Source organism: Phaseolus vulgaris, chromosome 5 (assembly GCF_000499845.2).
Source record: "Phaseolus vulgaris cultivar G19833 chromosome 5, P. vulgaris v2.0, whole genome shotgun sequence".
In the NCBI taxonomy this organism is placed as follows: domain Eukaryota; kingdom Viridiplantae; phylum Streptophyta; class Magnoliopsida; order Fabales; family Fabaceae; genus Phaseolus; species Phaseolus vulgaris.
In genome coordinates, this window is record NC_023755.2 from 25,187,851 (window position 1) to 25,209,058 (window position 21,208).

The 21,208-nt window shown below is 45.9% G+C and overlaps 1 protein-coding gene across 1 annotated transcript; it reads left to right on the forward strand.

The window, feature by feature from the left end:
- Positions 1 to 18,311: 18,311 nt before the first annotated feature.
- LOC137834184 (uncharacterized) lies at positions 18,312 to 20,570 on the forward strand. Its single transcript, XM_068642246.1, has 3 exons — positions 18,312 to 19,034; positions 19,644 to 19,815; positions 20,326 to 20,570. Exons 1-3 carry the CDS (start codon positions 18,312 to 18,314, stop codon positions 20,568 to 20,570), a joined length of 1,140 nt encoding a protein of 379 aa, XP_068498347.1.
- The last annotated feature ends 638 nt before the right edge of the window (positions 20,571 to 21,208 follow it).

Genomic DNA, 21,208 nt, shown 5'->3' on the forward strand with positions numbered 1-21,208 from the left:
CGCCTGAGAAGGTGGGCGACAAGGTGCTGGGGTCAAAGTCGGATGCCTGGTGTGAGTTTCACCAAGGTTTTGGCCACACTTTGGACTCGTGTTTGTCCTTGGGATATCAGCTCGACGATCTGGTTAAAAGTGGGTTCCTAAATGACTATCTGCTGGACAGGAGGACGGGGGGAGCGTCGAGTTCCCAGCCAGCAGGTGGAGAAGCCCAGCAACACGAGATGCCTATCCACGGGGAGATCCACACCATTGCAGGGGGCTTCTCAGGTGGTGAATGCACCGCATCGCAGAGGAAGAAGTACGCGCGATCGGTGATGACAGTGGATATGTTTGAAGATCACTCGTCGGAAGTGGACATTACGTTCACCAAGCAGGATCTTCGGGACGTTGTGCCTCATGACAACGATCCCATAGTCATTTCGTTGGTTACGGCGGGAAGGAAGGTCCACAGAGTTCTGGTGGACCAAGGAAGCTCGGCGGACGTGATGTTCTGGCCGACTTTCACGCAGCTGGAATTGCCCCTTGACCAGCTAAGGCCCTATGGAGGGTGCCTATATGGGTTCGCTGGTGACCAGGTGGAGGTCAGGGGGTACATTGAGCTGAGAACCACGTTTACAGATGAGGCTGGGTCGAGGACGGAGAAAATCAAGTACCTCATTGTGAACGCTCCTTCAGCATACAACATCTTGTTGGGAAGGCCCACGCTTAACAGGAAAGGCGCCATTCCGTCGACTCGGCACATGAAGGTGAAGTTGCCGTCTATGGAGGGGGTGGTGATCACGATCAAGTCTGATCAGAAAGAAGCAAAAAAGTGCTATGAGAATAGCCAGAAAAACAAGAGGTCGGTGAGTTATGTAACAACCACCCCACCTCTCGGTGTGAAGCCCAGATCGACGGTAACAGAGGAGGCCGCCGGAAGAGATGTGGAGATGGTGGACGCTGAGCTGGGGGAGAGGAATGCTGGTCTGGAGGAGGAAGAGGCGCGGAATCGCCCTGAGGAAGCGAGGGAGCAGGGAATCGCCAGGGCGGTGATCGCCAGAGAATCCAGGCCAAAACCTGTCGAGCAGTGGCTCGAAAAGGAGATCGGAGGAAAAATCTTCAAGCTGGGAAGATCTCTGGAGGTCGAGCTCCAGGACCAGATCGCCAAGGTGATTGAGCGGCATCTGGACGCGTTTGCATGGTCCGCTTCGGACATGCCCGGGATTGATCCCGACTTCTTGTGCCATCATCTGGCGATGGACAATTTGGTGAGACTAGTGCGACAAAGGAGAAGAAAGTTCAACGAGGAGAGGAGGCAGGCGATCAGGGACGAAACACAGAAACTCCTCGCTGCAGGCCACATCAAGGAAGTCCAGTACCCTGAATGGCTGGCAAATGTCGTGCTGGTGAAGAAGAGTAACGGGAAATGACGCATGTGCGTCGACTTCACCGACCTGAACAAAGCTTGCCCAAAGGATTCATATCCTTTACCAAGCATAGATGCCCTGGTCGATAGTGCTGCAGGGTGTAAGTTGCTGAGTTTCCTGGATGCCTTCTCGGGATATAATCAGATCAAGATGCATCCCATGGATGAAGAGAAGACAGCCTTCATGACGGAGAGATCGTGCTATTGCTATAAGGTGAAGCCGTTTGGGCTGAAGAAGGCGGGGGCCACATACCAGAGGCTGATGGATCGAGTACTTGCACCAATGCTGGGAAGGAACGTGCAAGCGTACGTCGATGACATGGTCGTGACCTCGCAGGAAAAGAGCAAGCACGTTGCAGACTTGGAAGAATTGTTCACGACGATCGCCAAGTTCAGGTTAAAGCTCAATCCGGAGAAATGCATTTTCGGCGTGGAGGCTGGAAAGTTTTTGGGTTTCCTCTTGACTGAAAGAGGAATAGAAGCCAACCCAGACAAGTGTGCCGCCATCTTGGCGATGAGGAGCCTAGCTACGGTGAAAGAAGTCCAGCAGCTAACAGGTCGGATGGCAGCCCTATCTCGCTTCGTGTCAGCTAGCGGAGAAAAGGGGCATCCCTATTTTCAGTGTCTGCGGCGCAATAATAAGTTCGTTTGGACGAAAGAGTGCGAGGAAGCTTTCGTCAAACTGAAGGAGTATCTGGCGAGCCCGCCGGTTCTGTGCAAACCGCTGGTGGGAATCCCTCTCAGGTTGTATTTTGCTGTAACTGAGAGGGCGGTGAGTGCGGTGCTCGCCCAGGATCAAGATCAGGCTCAGAAGCCTATTTATTTTGTGAGCAAGGTGTTGCAGGGCCCAGAAACGAGATATCAGGCCCTGGAGAAGGCTGCGCTGGCTGTGGTATTTTCGGCGAGGAGGTTGCACCACTACTTCCATAGTTTCACAATACTGGTGATGACTGACCTACCCATCCAGAAGGTCTTGAAGAAACCTGACGTTGCGGGAAGGATGGTGAAGTGGGCAGTAGAGTTGTCAGAGTTTGATATTAAATATGAGCCCCGAGGCCCGATCAAGGGGCAAATCTTTGCAGATTTCGTGGTTGAGCTCTCATCAGAGGCGACGCGGGTTGAAGGAGACTATTTCCGTTGGGTACTTTCGGTGGATGGATCGTCGAACCAGCAGGGCAGCGGTGCTGGAGTCATATTGGAAGGACCCAACGGCGTGCTGATCGAACAATCTCTGAGGTTTGCCTTCAAAGCCAGTAACAATCAAGCAGAGTATGAGGCGCTGATCGCCGGAATTTTGCTGGCCAAGGAGATGGGAGCTAAGGTGCTGATGGCTAAGAGTGACTCGCTGCTAGTCACGGGGCAAGTAACAGGCGAGTTCCAGGCTAAAGATCCACAAATGGCGGCTTACTTGGCGTATGTGCAGGAATTGAAGAGTTCCTTTGCCTCCTTTGAAGTAGTACATGTACCCAGAGAGCAGAATGCCCGAGCTGACTTGCTTGCTAAGCTCGCCAGCTCAGGTAAGGGGGTAGGCAGAGGACGGTGATTCAAGAAACTCTGAAGACGCTAAGGGCATTTGTGGCAGATCACCTGGTTCTTCAGATAAGCAAGTCGACGGAGAAGGCAGCAAGAAGTCATAGGTCCCTGACGCAAGAAACTCTGAGATCGCCGAGAATTAGAGCATGTCGAGGAGAGAAGGTGAATGTGATGCAGGTCTGCGCTACCCATGAGCCAGACACTTGGATAACACAGTACAAGCGGTGCCTGGCAGATGGCCTTCTCCCGCTGGATCCGACTGAGGCTAGGAAGGTAAAGAAGAATTCTAGCAAGTACACCCTGATTGATGGCGATCTGTACAGGTTTGGGTTCACTCACCCGCTCCTGGAATGTATACACGGCGAGAAGTGCACGAGAATCATGGCGGAGCTCCACGAAGGTATATGCGGAAGCCACGTCGAGGGTCGAGCTCTGGCCGCGAGGACTCTACGTGCGGGATATTACTGGCCATCGATGAGAGAAGATTGCAAGAAGTATGCCCAGTGTTGCAAACAATGCCAACAGCACGCCGATTGGCATAAGGCACCTCCCGAGGAGTTGAAGTCGATCTATAGCCCTTGGCCGTTTCATACCTGGGGAATCGACATCCTGGGACCTTTCCCGCTGGCGATCAGGCAGATGAAGTACTTGGTGGTGGCGATTGAATATTTCACCAAGTGGATCGAAGCAGAACCAGTGGCCCAGATCACCGCACACAAGATCGAAGGTTTCGTGTGGAAGAATATTGTGTGCCGGTTTGGTGTGCCCAAGCGCCTGGTGTCGGACAACGGGACTCAGTTTGCAAGTCACCTGTTGAAGAAGCTTTGCAAAGGGGTGGGAATTCAACAAGTGTTCGCATCCGTCGAGCACCCTCAGACGAATGGCCAGGTGGAGTCAGCCAATCGGGTGTTGTTGAGAGGTTTGAAGAGAAGGCTTGAGAAAGCCAAGGGAAGTTGGGCTGAGGAGGTACTCCGTATAGTCTGGGCGTACCACACCACCGAGCAGTCAGGAACCCATGAGACCCCGTTCAGCTTGGTCTATGGGTGTGATGCCATGATTCCAGTGGAGATCCAGGAGAGCTCGCCGAGATTCCAGAACTTCGTAGAGGAAGACTCAAATGAAGAGAGGAGGCTAAACCTGGATCTACTGGATGAGGTCAGGGAAGAGGCGAGATTAAAGGCTGAGGCGGTGAAGAGGAGGATCGAACGAAGATACAACTCGAAGGTGATGCCAAGGCAGTTTAGAGAGGGCGATCTGGTGATGAGGAAGGCCCACCAGTACGAGATGGAGAATAAACTGTCGCCCAAGTGGACTGGACCGTTCAGAATAACCGAGGCGCTCGGGAACGGCACCTACCGCTTAGAGACGCTGGAAGGAGGGGCGATTCCTCGCACCTGGAACGCCACGCACCTGAAGTTGTACTATAGTTAAGAGCTTTGTAAGTAAAGACAAACACAAAAGTCATATTACAATGTCTCTGATGAAACAGTTTGAAGGGGGCACTCTTTTTTCCCTAAGGAGGGTTTTTAATGAGGCCACCCAATAAAAGAAGAGTTTTCGAAGTATAAGGCGTTTTCAGATTGCATGTTTGCTATTTTCCAAAAGTTTTGAAGAAAGACCTTGTCACTTGTACGTGATTTAAGGCAAGTAAAGATATATCGCATGCTCTCTAAAAAGTTTTTAAGTCCTCATCGTTTTTCGGCGATTGGAGGCACCAGTTAAAGTTTTAAAGTCCTCATCGTTTTTCGGCGATCGGAGGCACCAGATGAAAGACCTCAACGCCCTCGCGCGTTCTGAGGCGAGATAAAGACCTCCTCGCCGTCGAGCGAGTGCAGGCGAGGAAGAGTAAAAAGTCCTCCGTGTTTCTGGGGGCGAGAAGATGTAACCCCTGGGGCAATGTAGAGGCGAGTTAAAGACCTTCTCGCCGATGAGCGAGTTCAGGCGAGTTAAAGACCTTCTCGCCTACATGCGAGCTTAGGCAAGATAAAATCCTTCTCGTCTCGAACGAGTTCAGGTATGGTGCAGAGGGTGGAAGAAGTTTGGAAGGTGGCTAAGGTAGGTTCGAAGAGAACGCCTAGTCACCCGGTCTTTTGTTCTGAAGTTCAGGGAGGTAAAGAAGGATCCCAAAAGGCGTTTCTACCCCCAGACAAAGAAACAATGGCCAAAGCATGAGGCTAGAAAGAAGCTGATATCACCAAGAGTCTCTGGCGATCAGGAAGAGTTCAAACAACGGCGAGAAGGTTAAAACACCTGTTTGATGAAGCATGTCGAGTGGAGCGGTGTTTAAGCCAGTAACTGAGTTACAGTTCATTGCTTGAGGGATATTTTTACGATAAGGTTAATTGCCTTAAGATTACGAATTGTTAAGTGTTTGTTGCTTAAGGCTGAAGTGATCCGAAGCAGTTAAGTCAAAGGTCGTACCTATAGTTTTCCAAAGTCATTTCTTTGAAATTAAACAAGCAAGGAAAGTTGAAGCGAGTGAAGAAGTTATAAAAGGAAAAACGTAGACCTTTGTCATTAACAGTTAACAGTTCAGAGCATTAACAATTAACAGTTATTACAAGTTATAATACAAGGGAAAGCACGAAGGTAGCAGATGAAGAAGAGTTGATTAGTCTTCAGCAGGAACGACTTTTCCATCCACCACTTCATTGTTCAGCGACACCATGCTGAGATCCAGGTCGGGGAACATGCAAGCAAATTATTCCCGCGCAGCTTCGAATCCAGCAGCCAGAATTTGAGCAGAGTTCAGCTTGAGTTCTTCAATTTGCTTCTGAAGTTCCTCAATTCACTTCTTGAGGTCTTCAGTTTGCTCTTTCAGCTCCTTATTCTGTTGCTCCAGCTCTTCAACCTGTTTCTTGAGTTGTTCATTGGTCTCTTGAGCCTGGAGAAGGTCTTCAGTAACCTTCTTGGATTCCGCTTATGCTTGGGCCAATTCAGCAGCCACCTTTCCCTTCTCTGCGTTGGCCTCGGCGAGATCGGCTATGGCGTCGTCCCTTGCCTTTTCCACTTGCCCAAGGAATTTCTCTCGGTCAACTGACCTCTGCTCCAATTTCTGCACCTTAGCGGCGTCAGCTTTTATGAGAGCCTCCAGGTCAACCACCCTGACGCGAAGAGGCACAATCTTGCTCTCCAGTTCGACCTTCTCTTGAGCAAGTTGATGCACCTTGTGGCGAAGGTCAGTGGCCTCCTTGCGCGCCAGCTTGAGCTCGGTGTTCATTGCATCCTCCACTTGGGAGTGTTCGATTTCTGCGAGCGTCAGGTTGAAAGACAACTTCTCCACCTCGACCCTCATGGTGCTGTTTTCGGTTTTGAGGTTGAAGAAGTCGTCTTTGAGCCTCCTGGTTGAGCTCTCCACAGCTCTGGTTATGATCGCCGGGATATCTTCTGCTATGGTCTTCAGCTTAGCAGATAGAGGCTCCCACATCCTTGTGACCTCCAAAGGGAGGTTTGCTGCTTGGAGAGGCACCAGGTGAGCCTGTTGTTGGTTCTCGTCGCCACTTTCCTTAGCGGGTTCTTCAGTAGGCGCTTCTTGGCGTGGCGACGGAATCGGGGATTCGGTGATCAGAATCGGAGAGGTATGAGCAACCTCATCCCCGATTGGAGCAACTTCTGCAGCTGAGGCGTTTGAAGGGGGACCCCCTCCAGCTGACACATATGGTGTAGAGGCGCTTGGGGGGTCCTCCATGAAGTTTAGCTCTTGGGCCTCAACTGCAGGTGGCGCAGTGGCCAGTGGGACCGCTTGGATTGGTGAGGCAGGAGCCTGTGGGGGTGGCGATGATGGAGGAGGAGCAGGCGTCGATGGAGGTGTTGAGGTTGGAAGAGGGGGTGGAGCAGGCGGTGAAGAAGGTGCCACCCTCTTCCTCTTTGAGACCAAACCGTCTTCGGTGGCCTCGTCATCTTCTTCCTCTTCCTCGTGGATCACCTGAGGGGCTTTCCTTTTAGGTCTCTTGAGGACCAATTTCTTGCGTTGGGCAGGTTCCTTGGGTGGCGATCGCCCGTGGACGATGGCTGTCTCCACCACCGAGTTGGGCACCGTTTGAGAACCCGTCGCCAACCCGTGGTTTCGGGCGAGCGCCTTCAGTTCAGCGAACATGCCTTTGCCCAACATGTTATCTGCATGGAACGAAAATGCATGGGTTAACTCAAGGAAAAAATAAGTGCATAAGGTAGTACACAACAAAGCAGATGATATGTGCAGGAAAGATAAAACCAAAGTCTTGCGCATAACGCACAAGACGCCCAAAAACAGCTAAACAGAAGCAGTATTAAAACAACAGTTTTTAATGTTCTAACCTATTTGAATTTCTAGCTGGTCTTCGTAGAATTCAAAGCAGATCAAGGTGGTGGTAAGGAAAGTAATGTTGGCGTCCGCCACCCTTTTCCAGAAGAGACAGAGATCTCTGTCCAATGCTCCCATGCTGTCAGGACTTCTGGGTCTCCTGAAGCAGCTCTTGGACTCTTTCTTCCCCTTGTCCACCCAGTACAAGGGGAAGCCGTCGAGAAGGGAGGCGTCCTTGTCATTAGCGCGCACTTGAACGAATCTCCCTTTCCAGTCTTTATAGGACTGCTGGAAGATGGCAAAGATGGACCTCCCAGCGATCGCGTTCAAGCTAACCCACAGGCGGTCTCCTGGGTGCTTGGCTTCGAAGAGGAATAGGAACACGTCCACTGATGCGGGCAACCCCAGATGGTCGCACATCACTTCGAATGCTCGCACAAACGCCCAGCTGTTGGGATGGAGCTGGGCGGCGGCGATGTTGAGCTCGGTAAGGAGCTCCCTTTCGAAACGGGTGAAAGGGAACTTGAGCTTCACCTTCTTGAATAAGGTTGTGTAGACGAAGCAGAAGGGCCCGTCAGCACTCACCTTGTCATCAGCACAAATGGGCAGATCGGGGGGGCAAGGTAGCACTATCATTTTCTCATCGTGCTCCTTATGAAACGTCTGGTTAGGCTCATCCCCCTTTGTCAGCCGCAAAACTGCTCCAGCAGTGTTCACAGAAGATGTCTCCTTCAGAAGGGTCGAGTTGGCCCAAGGATACAGGGTTTTGAAGTCTGGCAAGGGAACAGGGGCTCCTCCGGCGATAGGTGGAGTCGCCTGGGCCAGGTTAGGGCGGGAAGACGCAGGCCTTTCAGCCTGCGAAGATGAAGCACCACGAACTCGTGGTGGGTCGTGTGCCTGTGAAGGGGGGTTTCGTGATGAAGGAGGAGGATTCGGGGTGATCTTTGTGCGAGTCATGGTTGCAGCTGCAAAGGAAGAAGAAAAGGAAAAATGATCAGGGGTTACAGAGGCTGACTCGATCATAGAAGGAAGGTGAAAAACGAACGAATGTAGGTTCGTTGCGACGATTGACGAAGCCCTAAGTTACGCAGAAGGAGAAATGGAAAAGCAACCCACAGCGTATGCACCAGGCAGTTACAGGATGATGCGAATCGGTTAAAATGCAAGGAAAACCAGCAGAAGAAGGAAAGTAGGTACCTTTTGATGATCAGGAAGACGATGAAGGTTGATGGTGATTCAGAATGCTGGAGAGCGCTGAGAGTTTTCCGCAGAAGAAAGTTAGAGCGTTCGTGAATGCGAGGGAAAGTGATGGAACAGTGTTGAGTGAAAACGGGTTTAAGGGTTTTTTCGAAATGGGTTTAGGAAGCGCAAACGGCAACTGAAGAGAGCCGTTGATGAAGCCACGTGTCGAGCGATGGGCGAGGGGTTTGGTGGAGCGTCAGAAAAGCAGAAGGTACAACCGTTTGGAATTCTGCGTCAGTGCCACGTAGACCGGTGTTGACGTGACTCTTTCAGTCTTTTCGCTAGACAAGTCTTCGCTTAAGACTGGGGGGCTTGTGTACCGCCCTGGTAGTCGGGAGTGATGACGTGGCATCCTGCTATAGTATAGGCGTGCTGGCAAGGCGCCAGGCTGGCAGAAGGGAAGGAAGTCGGGGGGCTCGTGAAGCCGCCAGTTATTAAGTTGGCGTGTTCCGATCTCCAGCATATCAGAATAGGCGATCACCGGGTTAAAGATGAAGTCGCCAGATGTGAACTCAGGCGACCAAGCGGTTGGAGATCGCCAGAGAAAGCACATCGCCGAAGATGAAGGAGAAGCAAATTATGAAGGCGGCCGGCGAGACCACAGGGAAGGTGTATGAGGACACCCTAGCTCGCCAATTCCAGTAGAGATCGCACTCCCAAGTTAGCTATGCACTGGGCAGTACCATGCATAAGTAACTTAGCCAAAATGAGAGTAGAAGCAGCGCCAAGTCAAGGAGGCTCCAGATGATGGCACGTGTACGACTGGATGCGAGCCATGTGTCCAGGTCTGTAACTGCCAGGAGAGAGAAAACAACCAGGTATATAAGAGTTCTCAACAAACTTTCTGAGGTACGCACGTTCAGATTATACTCTTTACGCTTGCGAGTTATAGAGCTGACTGTGAGAGAGGATTTGCACGGTTCTTGTTCTCTTAGTATTTGGTGATTCGGTCACTGACTTGGGCGTTGGAGTGCGATCGGCCGCAGCGGCGCCGCTCTGTTTCTTTACAGGTTCTTGAGGCGGATCTCGAAGAGGAACATAGGTGTGAGCGGTGCGCACGTCGATCCTTTGACGAGGCAGTTTCCAGCGTTCCGGTCAACAGGCAGGATCAGTACATAACTGAAGAAAGTATTGAATTTTGTTTAGAGTACATGTCAAAAGCAAATCCAATAGGTCTTCCAGCTAATTCATGGCACAGGCGTTCTACAAGTAAATGTTTATGTGGTGTGAATATTGTAAGCAAATCTCGATCAGAAGTCTTGCAAGCACATTTGTTTACGTCAAAGATCCTACGTCAGAACATTGGTATGTCATTTTACACGGAAAAAACCAGGGGAGGCCATAGATGATATTGAAAATGGTGACCCGCGTTCATTCACACCAATGATAATTAATAAAGATGACGATGTAGTTGATGATGTACACGCAACCCGTCAAGACCACAATGAAGGAATTTAAATATGAACATTCAACCCACTATGGTAATAAATTTAGAAATATTTTTTATAATACGCATTTAGAATTTTATGTATTTGTTTTATATATGATTTTCTTTCGATGTAGATTAACTAACTAATGTTTGTTACCTAATATTTTAACAAAGATATGGATGACAATCAGACTCCAATCCGACCTCGATCCGGACGAGGCAACAAAGGACCTACTAGATTGAAGCGTCTCTCATTAAGACGTGCTGCTGGTGAGAAGACACGTCTTGACATTGACGTCAACACTGGAGTGGCTTCTGGTCCGAATGTTGAGACGTTTAATTGCTATCTTGGAGTTTTTTCTCGTGAGAGGCTCTCCATTTTGATTAATTCAAGAGATGATGTGTCAGAGGTCGATCGGAATATGCTCTGGGAGGATGTTCAGGTAAGCTTTATATTATTATTGTTATCATATAATGCTTTTTAATATTCATTGATTAATTTTAATTTGATGATATTATTTTGCAGGAAAATTTTAAAATTCCTAATGTGGAACCTCTTTGATCAAAGATTATATTCAATATCAGACTTAAATTTCGTTAGTTTAAGTCAACACTGACGAAAAAATATATTTTTGGCAAGCTTGAAGGAGAAAATCCTTGTTTAAAGTACAAGCATATTGATGAAGAGATATGGCATCTTTTTGTTCAAAGTCGTTGTACCGACCAATCCCTAGGCGTTGACTGACCACTAGTAATGTTGGTGCCACGTAGCCGGGCCCCACGAGCAGCGTGGGACAGTATCTCGCAAAGCACGTGCGCCAAGGAGTCGAGGGTGGTCAGACATCGGTCCTGAGGATGTACCGACATGCCACCAAGCAGTGTGGAGAGATCGGACATCGGAAACCCAAATAGTAGAGTTGGGCCACGAGAGGTGGATCCCAGACCAAACACCAGTTATCAGTAAGGGAGAAGCCTAGATCACGAGGGTCCATGCGTGTAGAGTGGATGACGCGTTCAGGCATAACACGAAGGGTAGAGCCATTGGAAAGATATGACTCGTGAGGGTCGCGTTCCACGGGTGAGCTGCATGCATGGCATGTGAACAGCTAGGCCACTCCCAGAGGCGGGTGACCCTATAGATCAAGTGCACGAGGAGGCACCCAGGTGATCACCCGCCAAAGGTTGCACTCCAGTTAGGGACCCCACGCACTAGGTTATCCTAAGAGTAAGGTAACAACAGTGCTGGGCCCGCCCCATCAGAAAAAGCCCATTTCGGGTAAAGAGGAAACCCTAGTTTCAGTCTATAAATTACAAGGTAACAAACTGGACAAGGGAGAATTCTTTTGCGCCGCTAAACACACACAGTAGCAAGATTATACAGTTTCGGTGTTTCCTAGCCCTAGTACTGACTTGAGCGACGGAGTGCAAACGACCTCTACGACGCCCTTTGTCTTTGTGTTTTCAGGTGGTCATCGCAGGAAAGGCATGTGTGAACGCAAGGATTTTGGACGTGGGAGTGACGTAGGCGCACAAAGGCGTTTCGAGTCAATCGGCAGGAACATTTGGCGCCCACCGTGGGGCACGATACAAAACACTGTCCCACCAGCAAGGACCAGGAAGATCCAAGAGATGAGAAGTACGAGGCAAGGACCTGTTGCACCAAACATGGGTGAGGCCCTCACCCTGCAGCAGGTTATGGAGATGATGCGAGCCCTTCAGGAAGAGATGGTCGCGTCAAGAGAAACCAAAAATGCATCCAAGCTGAACTTGTAGCGTCGCAAGCTACGAGCGAAGAACTACACCATTCAAACGAGGAACTGCGCAGAGACCTGCAAACCCACGTGACTGAGCGTGAGGGTGCAGATCAGGAGCCTACGACACCACCCAGAGAGTTCCCAACACCGTTCTCACAAGAGATCGTGGATGCGGCGATACCAGCCACGCTCGTAGGGCCCAAGGTGACCTTCACCGGGATGGAAGACCCGGAGGCCCACCTTACGGCCTTCCATATACAGATGATGTTGGTTGGGGGCTCCGATGCGGTGCGATGCAAGCTGTTCATGAGCACTTTGGTGGGAACAACGATGGACTGGTTCATCAGCCTCTCTGATGGCCATGTGACGTCGTTCCCGCAACTCACAAAGCTGTTCAGGGCGCAATACATCGCAAATCGAGCCCCCCGTCAATCTCCTATGACCTCTTTAATGTGAGACAATATCAAGGAGAGTCTTTGAAGGAGTTCCTCCACCGTTTTGGAGCGCAAGTGGTGAGGTTGAACCTCACAGACGAAAAAATGATGGTACACGCGATTTGGAAGGGCATCATGCCGGGACCCTTCAGCGAGTCACTCATCCGAAACCACCCCAAGACCTTCGCCGAGATAATGCGTCACACGGTGGCACATATTGCGGCGGAGGAAAAAAGTTAGTGAAAAGCGCACATGCGTGGTCCCCACGCGGCCGTGTGCGACAGGTTGTCCTCAAACCCTAAGGGTGCACGAGGCAACGACAGAGATGAAGACCCCCGTGAAGCAGCAACCCTATCGGCCAAGAAAGCCAAATGCAAGGGGGCGCGAGAGGGATAATGTGCCACCAAGGCACAACTTCATGGTAGAATTGAAGGACCTAATCTCTATCCGAAATGTAGCTGAGAGGTTGAAGGTACCTCCTAAGACCGAAAAGAGGCTCGGGCCCAACAAGAACACTTGGTACGAGTTCCACCAAGCATTCGGCCATCCCATACGCAATTGCTTAGCGTTGGGACACTAGCTATACGAGTTGGTGAAGAACTGTTTCCTAAGGGATTATTTACAAGAAAAACAGGGGACCGAGGACACGACGGCGACAGGGGGTGGCCCGGGGCACGAAGTCCCCATACACGGTGAGGTCTACACCATCGCAGGAGGGTTCTCGGGAGGAGGTTGTACCGCCTCTCAGCGAAGGAGATATGCGCGAACAAGGATGTCGGTGGAAGCACAAAGGACCAACGATGCCTTCGACGTTGACCTGGTCTTTACCAAGGCCGACCTGGAGGACGTTGATCCTTATGACAAAGATCCAGTGGTAATCTTAGTGGTAACCGCAGGAAGGAAGGTGCACTGTGTGCTGGTAGATCAGGGAAGCTCGGCAGACGTAATGTTCTGGACGACTTTCAACAAATTGCAACTATCCCCCGACATGCTAAGGCCCTATGGCGGTTCTCTCTACGGTTTCGCAGGAGACCAGGTAGAGGTGCGGGGATACTTGGAGTTGAGGACCACCTTCCCAGATGGCACCACGTCACGAACAGATAGCATCAGGTACCTTGTCGTCAATGCCTTCTCTGCTTATAATATGTTGTTGGGTAGACCAACGCTGAATAGGTTAGGGGTGGTACCATCAACAAGGCACATGAAGATGAAGCTACCAGACCTGACAGGAAAGGTGATTACCATCAAATCAGATCAGAACGAGGCCAAGAAATGCTACGAGAATAGCCTCAAAATAAGGCGAGGGGTATCTATGGTCACCAACGGACCACCGTACACTGAAGGGGTCCCTCCACCCAGGGTCAGTCACGCCAAACCTGACAGGACCATAGTAGGAATCACCCGCAGGACCAAATCTGATCCGTTTGGCAACCTCGGGAAAGGAGAGATTGGAGAGAAAGACTCCAACCTTAGCAACATTCCCAGCCAAACGACGCAAACCTCGGTTGAGAAGACCGTAGAGTCCAGAACCGGGGTACCTAGTGATGATCGACTAGGGATCGGTCCGACCCTCGAACAGAAACAGGATCAGTTTCAAGGCCTTACACACAGGGGAAGCAGAGTATGCCAAGGGTCTGGAGAGAAACCCCAGGTACCAAGGGAGGCAGCCCCGCTAGTTTCACGTCCGGTCCCTCCCGTGTGGACCGATTCTCCCAGAACAATAGAGACCCTCGAGACGAAGCGTGCAGGCTTAAGGCGTTGAAGCAGGGCTCGGTTCCTTGCACATGGAATATAGCTGACTTCAAGTTTTACTTCAGTTAAGAAGGAATATTGTACATGGTATTAGGGGACGCTCTTTTTCCCTTACAATGGTTTTTTAATGAGGTCACCAGATAAGTTGCGATTGAAATATTTTCTCGAGTTATGTACAATTCAGTTTAGAACTTGTTTTCCTTGCGTTAGAAGCCTCGCGAGCAGAAAGGTAGGTTCGTAGAGAACACCTCCCCTCTCGAGTGAAAGCGCCAAGGTTGAAAGAAATAGTTCGCCAGATACTAGACCTATATATAGGTCTAGAATACAAGTATGAACTCAATTCTAAAAAGAAAATGCACAAAGGATCAACATCAATTCAGAAAATTATATGACACCAAAGCAAGAAACAATCAAAACAATAAAAGTACTACTAGAAGTAATGACATATATGGAATAACATGACTAAGACAAAACTTGACATGATTCAAAAATTAAAAGACACATCACAAATTGTAACAAGTGAAAGGAAGCTTAAGGTAAACTCTAGGAAGGATAATGCCATTCCAAAAGAGCAACCATACTCATAAGAATTATGAGTGCCATAAACCTTTCCACAAACACTTGGAGCAAAAGAAAAACAGCAAGAATACTCAATTAAAATTCTAAAACAGAAACTTAAATTGCAAGAAATTAAAAAGAGCTCTTGAAATAAAGTGCACACAACTCAACAATTAAACAAGAAGAACCTAAGACTCATGATACCACATGATGTGATTCCAATAGCCACATAGAACAAGATTCTTGACACTTTGAGGAATCACCTTGAGCTGGAAAATATAGAGGCACTTTCTTAGAAGTTGGATCATGGTTCTAAAATCAAGAACTCACCAATAACAAGTACCAAATCCCAAACTCATTTGGATGAACCAAATATTGTCAAATTGAATCAACAAAGGAGAAGGAAAAGAAGAAACCGAACAGAATTGAACTTAAAAACAAAAGTACCGAACAGAATTAAGAAGCAAACAGAAAATAGGTGCTGGAAATTTAAAGGAACCGAAACAAAACAACTCAAAAACTCAAAGCTACATGAACAAATTGAAGAAGAAGAAAGGAAGGAGAAGAGAATGCTCATGAAGATGGAGGAATGGTTGGATGATCACGCCACTAGAAGAATGGATGCTCCTAGATGAGTGTGGAAGCCGCCACTTGAGGAAACCATGGTCCTTCAAGATAAGACTAGAGAAGAAGCTCAAAGCTCTCCAATTGCTCACTCCAATTTTGAGTATAGTTTCTTTAGATAAAATTCAAATCTGAATTTTACAAAGGAAGCACCTCTATTTATAGCCTAAGGTGCTGAAAAATAGGTGGGAAATTTCAAATAAACTCATTTGAAATTCCCACCAAAAACAAGTCACATGGGAGGTGTGACCTTTTTCTACTATGACACCTCCCAAAAACTACACCTACACCACTCTCCTAAGTCACATGAACAATGTGACTTTATTTTACATTTTCACACACCTTTATTTAATAACCAAACCTCCTAAAACTATACAAGAGTATTTCAAAGCTTGGCCTTGCCCCTCGTGGGATGGACTTGGGCTCTTTGGGCTTTGGCCTTCTTGGGCTTGGGCTTGGGCTTTGGGCTTGGGCCTCATCTTTATTTTATTTCTTCTTTTAATTTTGAGAAGACTAGAAGGAAGAACTTCAAATGTGAGGGTGGATGTCCTCTTCCTCCATTAATAAAAGCCTCCTTTATTTGATTTTCATCAATGCGTGATGGACATCAAGAACAAGAAGAGGTAGAGGCCGAAGATTAAGATCAAGAAGAGGTAGAGGCCGAAGTTGAAGAGGCTCAAGAAGACATTAGCTTACCTCAAAGGCTTACAAGGAGCAAGTTTAAAGAATTAGGCAGTAGTGGAAGAATGTTTTCTCTTTTTATAGTGTCTTTTGTAGAATGTTTAAATATATAGTGTTTAGGAAGGTGCTTGGAGGGAAATATTAGATACCTCTTTTGTAAAGTATCTTTAGGCTTTAGTTTAGAATTTTCTAGAAGGTGACTCTTCATGACTCACTATAGGCGTTAGGAGTGAGTGAAAGGGGATCTTTGGTTAGCTTGTAGTACAAGCTTTGTAGCCTTATGACCGGCCCTTGCTTCTATAAAAGGAGGGCTTAGGTCCTTCAAATAATAGAATTGATTTTTGAAGTAATGAAACTCTCCCAAATTGGTGATTGAGTGTAGTGAGAACTTGCTTTCTCCTCTTCCTAGTCTCATCTTGAGTGCCTTGGTTCCTCAAGTGGTGGCAATTCACACTTATCTTGGAGCATTCACACTTCAAGTGGCGTGTTCATCAACCAAGTTCTTCAACCACATAAGTCTTCTCTCTTTTCCATCTATTTCTTCCATTTCCGTGCTCACATGAACTCTTAAACATGTCTTAGGTTCCTTTCTTGCATTTCTATTCGGTGCTTTTGCTTTATTTCATGTTTTGTTCGGTTCATCTTCTTCTTTGCTGAGTTTAATCAGTTCATCTTCCTTCTTCCTTGTTTTTTTTCGGTGCATTTCAATTGTGAAGCATTTTAATCGGTTCATTTGCATTCTTAAGCATTCCAATCGGTTCAATTAGCAAGAAATGAACTTCCATATGAGTTTTGGCTTTGTTACTTAAGTTTTGGTGAGTTCTTGAATGATAGAACATTGATCCAATTCTATAAAAGTGCCTAATCATATTCCAGCCCAAGTTGATTCCATAAAATATCAAAGAATCATCTATATCTTGCTATTGGAATCATATCATGTGGTATCATGAGTTTAGGTTTCTTCTTGTTTGTGTTTTGAGTTGTTTGTAGGCTCTTTAATTCAAGAACTTTCAATTCTTGTTGTTTCCTTTCTGTTTTAGGTTATTTTTGAGTTTTCTTGCTGTTTTCCTTTTGCTATTACATTTTGTTTGTGTCATTTTAATTTTTGAATCCTTATAAGTTTTGTCATAGTCATGTTTTTCTAAGAATGTTATCAATTCTTTGTAGTCCTTTTGTTGTCATTTTTGTTTCTTGATTTTGTGTAATGCAGTTTTCTGAGTTTGTTTCTTGTTCCTTTGATGCATTTTCTTTTTAGTTTTGAGTTCATACTTGTATTTTAGATCTATACAAGTTCTTATACATCTTTTCTATTATGTCTTTGCTAGTTCTTAATTCTGTTTTTCATTCCTATTAGGATTCCTCTGTTTTCCAGAACATGTGATAACTGTTTCACCTTATTGCAATTGATTTACTTACTGGAAATTTCTGACATTCCGGATTTGTGTTCGTCAAAGTGTTATAAAAAAGTAGAAAAAAGAAGTACTTCAAAATTCAAAGTACAAAAAAAATGATAAATAAAATGCAAACAGTGTGTAATTTTGCCAAAAAAAATACAGTAATCTGGTAGTGATTTTTAGAAAATTTATCACAATTAATTGGCTTACTGTTTTTGAGTAATTCCAGTGCCATTGTTGAGCTAATATCTTAAATTTTCTGTGGTTACAATTTCATTATCCAGTTCGCTTTATATCATTCCAGATAAATCGGTAAACATCAAGCACAGTTTGCACAAAAATATTTTCCAGTAGTTCTGTTTTTGTTTTCTTCATCTACTCTAGTGCTTTTCTTTAGGTCTCTTTTGTGTGCCTTCTTTTTCATTGAGTACCTTATTTTCTTGCTTGTCTTTTATTCTCTAATCTTTGAGTTTGTCTTACATCTTGTATTCCTTTTGTTATAGCCTTTTATTGTTTATACCTTTTCTTGTTTGTCCTTCATTGATTCTTTGGTTTTGGTGGTGATTAGCTTTGAGATTGTGTGTTTTTCTTTGACATCTTTCATTTGAGGTTACTAAAGGCCTTAAGATCAGATTGGTAAAGGGGAGTATTCTTTCTTTGGAGTGCTTTGAGTGACACTTCACTTCGGCATTTTTGTTCTAATTGTTGCTAACTTTGTTTTCTTAACATTGTTTGTTCTTGTGTTTGCTGTTTTCTTTTCTAATGGCTACATATTCAAGTGAGGAATCTTCAAAGCCACGCTCTACTCATAGAGCTTATGTTCTTAATGAATTGAAAGAAACAAGGAAGGCTCTTGCTCAAAAGGATGAAGAATTGCAAAGATTAGAAGCACGGTTGGCTAAGATTGAATTGTAACAAGAAGGAGTTGTCCATTCTTTGCATGAGAGGCAACCTTCTCCTAGAAATTCTTCAAAAGGTTCTGCATCTGCTCACAGTTCTAGGGATGATCATAGACGAAGGAGGCATCATCCTCATTCCAATGAAAGAAACCATCACAGTGACCAAAGACCTCATCAAGAGTCCAAGTCTCAAGTTCCTTTTGTCAAAATTCCTAGTTTTAATGGGGATAGTGATCCAAATGTATACCTAGATTGGGAGGCTAAATGTGAACAAATTTAGAGGACCAGAAGGTGAAGATAGCTACCCTAGAATTTGTTGATTATGCCATGAAATGGTGGCATAGCTATGGAACGGACATTTGCTACAACAAGAGACCTCCCGTGGTCTCTTGGAACAATTTGGTTGAGTGTATGCGCTTTAGGTTTGTACCACCACACTTTAGGAAAGACCTCATGTTGAAGCTCCAACAGTTTCAACAAGGCACACTAAGTGTGGATGCATATTTCAAAGAATTGGAAACGCTTTTGCTTAAGGTTGATTTGAGAAAGAGTGAGGAAGCCTTGATAGCTAGGTTTGTAAGTGGTCTAAGGAGGGATATTCAAGATGTTGTTGAGCTTCAAGAGTATTCATCTTTAGGATCTTTGGTTCATCTTGCAATGAAGGTTGAGGGCCAAATTGCTAAAAGAAATGCTTTTAAAAATTCTCCCAATGATGGTTACTACAACAACTCTTGGAAAAATAGAAAATCTTTTTCCAAAACTCCTTCTAAAGAGTCTTCTTTCAAACCTAAGGAATCTAGGCCTTCGACTTCCACCCCTAAATCTCCAATTAAATTGTCTAGTAAGAAATGCTTTAAGTGTATGGGTTATGGTCACATTGCGGCTAATTGTCCTTCTAAGAGGAATATGTTTGTGCATAATGGCATTATAATTAGTGAGCATGATTCGGATTCACCTAAGCATTCTTCACATTCTAGATCATCTAGTGAGCATGAAAGTGAGAGTCCACTTGAAGGAGATTTGTTGGTTGTGAGAAGACTTCTTGGACAAGTTTTACAACCTTTTGATGAAAGTCAAAGGGAAAATATTTTTCATATAAGATGTCTTATTCAAAACAACATTTGTTCTTTAATAGTGGATGGTGGTAGTTGTGCTAATGTGGCTAGTACAAGAGTAGTAGATAAGCTTGGATTGCCTACTATCTCTCATACAAAGCCCTACAAATTGCAATGGCTTAGTGAAGTAGGCGAAATCATTGTGAATAAGCAAGTCCTCATTAATTTCTCTATTGGAAAATACAAGGATGAGGTTTTATGTGATGTTGTACCCATGGAAGCAACACATGTTCTTTTAGGAAGGCCTTGGCAATATGATAGAAAAGTTTTTCATGATGGCTTTACCAATAACTCTTTTGATTTCCATGGTCACAAGGTCATTTTGAAATCTCTCTCTCCAAGAGAAGTCCATGAGGACCAAATTCTTATGAAGAAAAAGAGGGAGAGTGAAAAAGAAAAGAGTTCTAAGCCTACGCTTCTTGTTTCTAAGCATGAGGTCCAAAGGGATATAGTGGCTCACAATCCTATCTTCTTAGCTATTCCTAGACCTCTTATGTTAGAACCACTTGTAGATAGTCCTCATTGTTTGGATAATTTGGTAAAGGAGTTTCATGATGTGTTTCAAGATCCTCTAAAAGGACTTCCACCTTTGATAGGGATTGAGCACCAAATTGATTTAATTCCGAGATCTTCTTTACCCAATCGTCCGGCTTATAGGACAAATCCAAGTGAGACTAGGGAAATTCGCCAACAAATTGAGGATTTAATTGTTAAAGGTTGGGTTCAAGATAGCATGAGCCCTTGTGCTATGCCTATTATCCTTGTCCCTAAGAAAGATGGCACATGGAGGATGTGTTCGGATTGTAGGGCTATAAATAACATTACAATTAAGTATAGGCATCCCATACCTACGCTTGATGATTTGTTGGATGAATTGCATGGTTCCAAAATTTTTACAAAGATTGATCTTAAAAGCGGCTACAATCAAATCCGTATAAAACCGGGTGATGAATGGAAGACGGCCTTTAAGACCAACTTTGGTTTGTATGAGTGGTTGGTTATGCCATTTGGCTTAACTAATGCTCCAAGTACTTTCATGCGCCTCATGCATCATGTTTTAAGACCATTCATTGGCAAGTTTGTTGTTGTTTATTTTGATGATATCCTCATTTATAGCTTGTCTTTGTGTGACCAAAGGATGCATGTTAGACAAGTCTTGGAAACCCTTAGGAAAGAACATTTGTATGCTAACCTTGTTAAATGTATGTTTGCACTTGATCATATAGAATTCCTAGGGTTTGTTGTGAGTAAACAAGGGGTGCATGTAGATCAATCTAAGGTAGTGGCCATTCAAAATTGGCCAACACCTACCAATGTGAATGATGTCCGAAGTTTCCATGGTCTTGCTTCTTTTTATAGAAGATTTGTACCCAACTTCGGTACCATAGCTGCAGCTCTCAATGATATAGTAAAAAAGGATGTGGTTTTTAAGTGGGGAGAAGCACAACAAAAAGCTTTTGATGTTTTATAAGAAAAATTGACTAATGCCCCCATCTTAGCCCTTCCTAATTTTGCTAAAACATTTGAGATTGAATGTGATGCTTCAAGTATAGGCATTGGGGTTGTTCTCCTTCAAGAGGGCCACCCCATAGCTTATTTTAGTGAAAAATTGAAAGGAAGTCATCTCAACTATTCCACTTATGATAAGGAATTGTATGCACTTGTTAGAGCTTTGTTCACTTGGCAACATTATCTTTTTCCTAAAGAGTTTGTGATTCATAGTGATCATGAATCTCTTAAATATTTGAAAAGCCAAAACAAACTTAACAAGAGGCATGCTAAGTGGGTGGAATTCCTTGAGCAATTTCCTTATGTGATCAAGCATAAGCAAGGCAAAAATAATGTTGTGGCCGATGCACTTTCTAGACGCTATGTGTACCGTCCCATCCCCGGGCGTTGACCAAAGTCAAAGTCAACGTCGGGGCCAAGGTGAACATATGGTGGGACCACACGAAGGGCCCCAGAGAAAGGAAGTCAACAGAGTGACTACATAAGGCGTCGCCAAGGAAGGGCGTCGCCTGAACAAGGCGTCGCCAAGCAAGCCACCAGCAGTGTTACTCCCCGATACCCATGGGTAGGAAAGACCATGGAAGGAGTGACACCACGGGG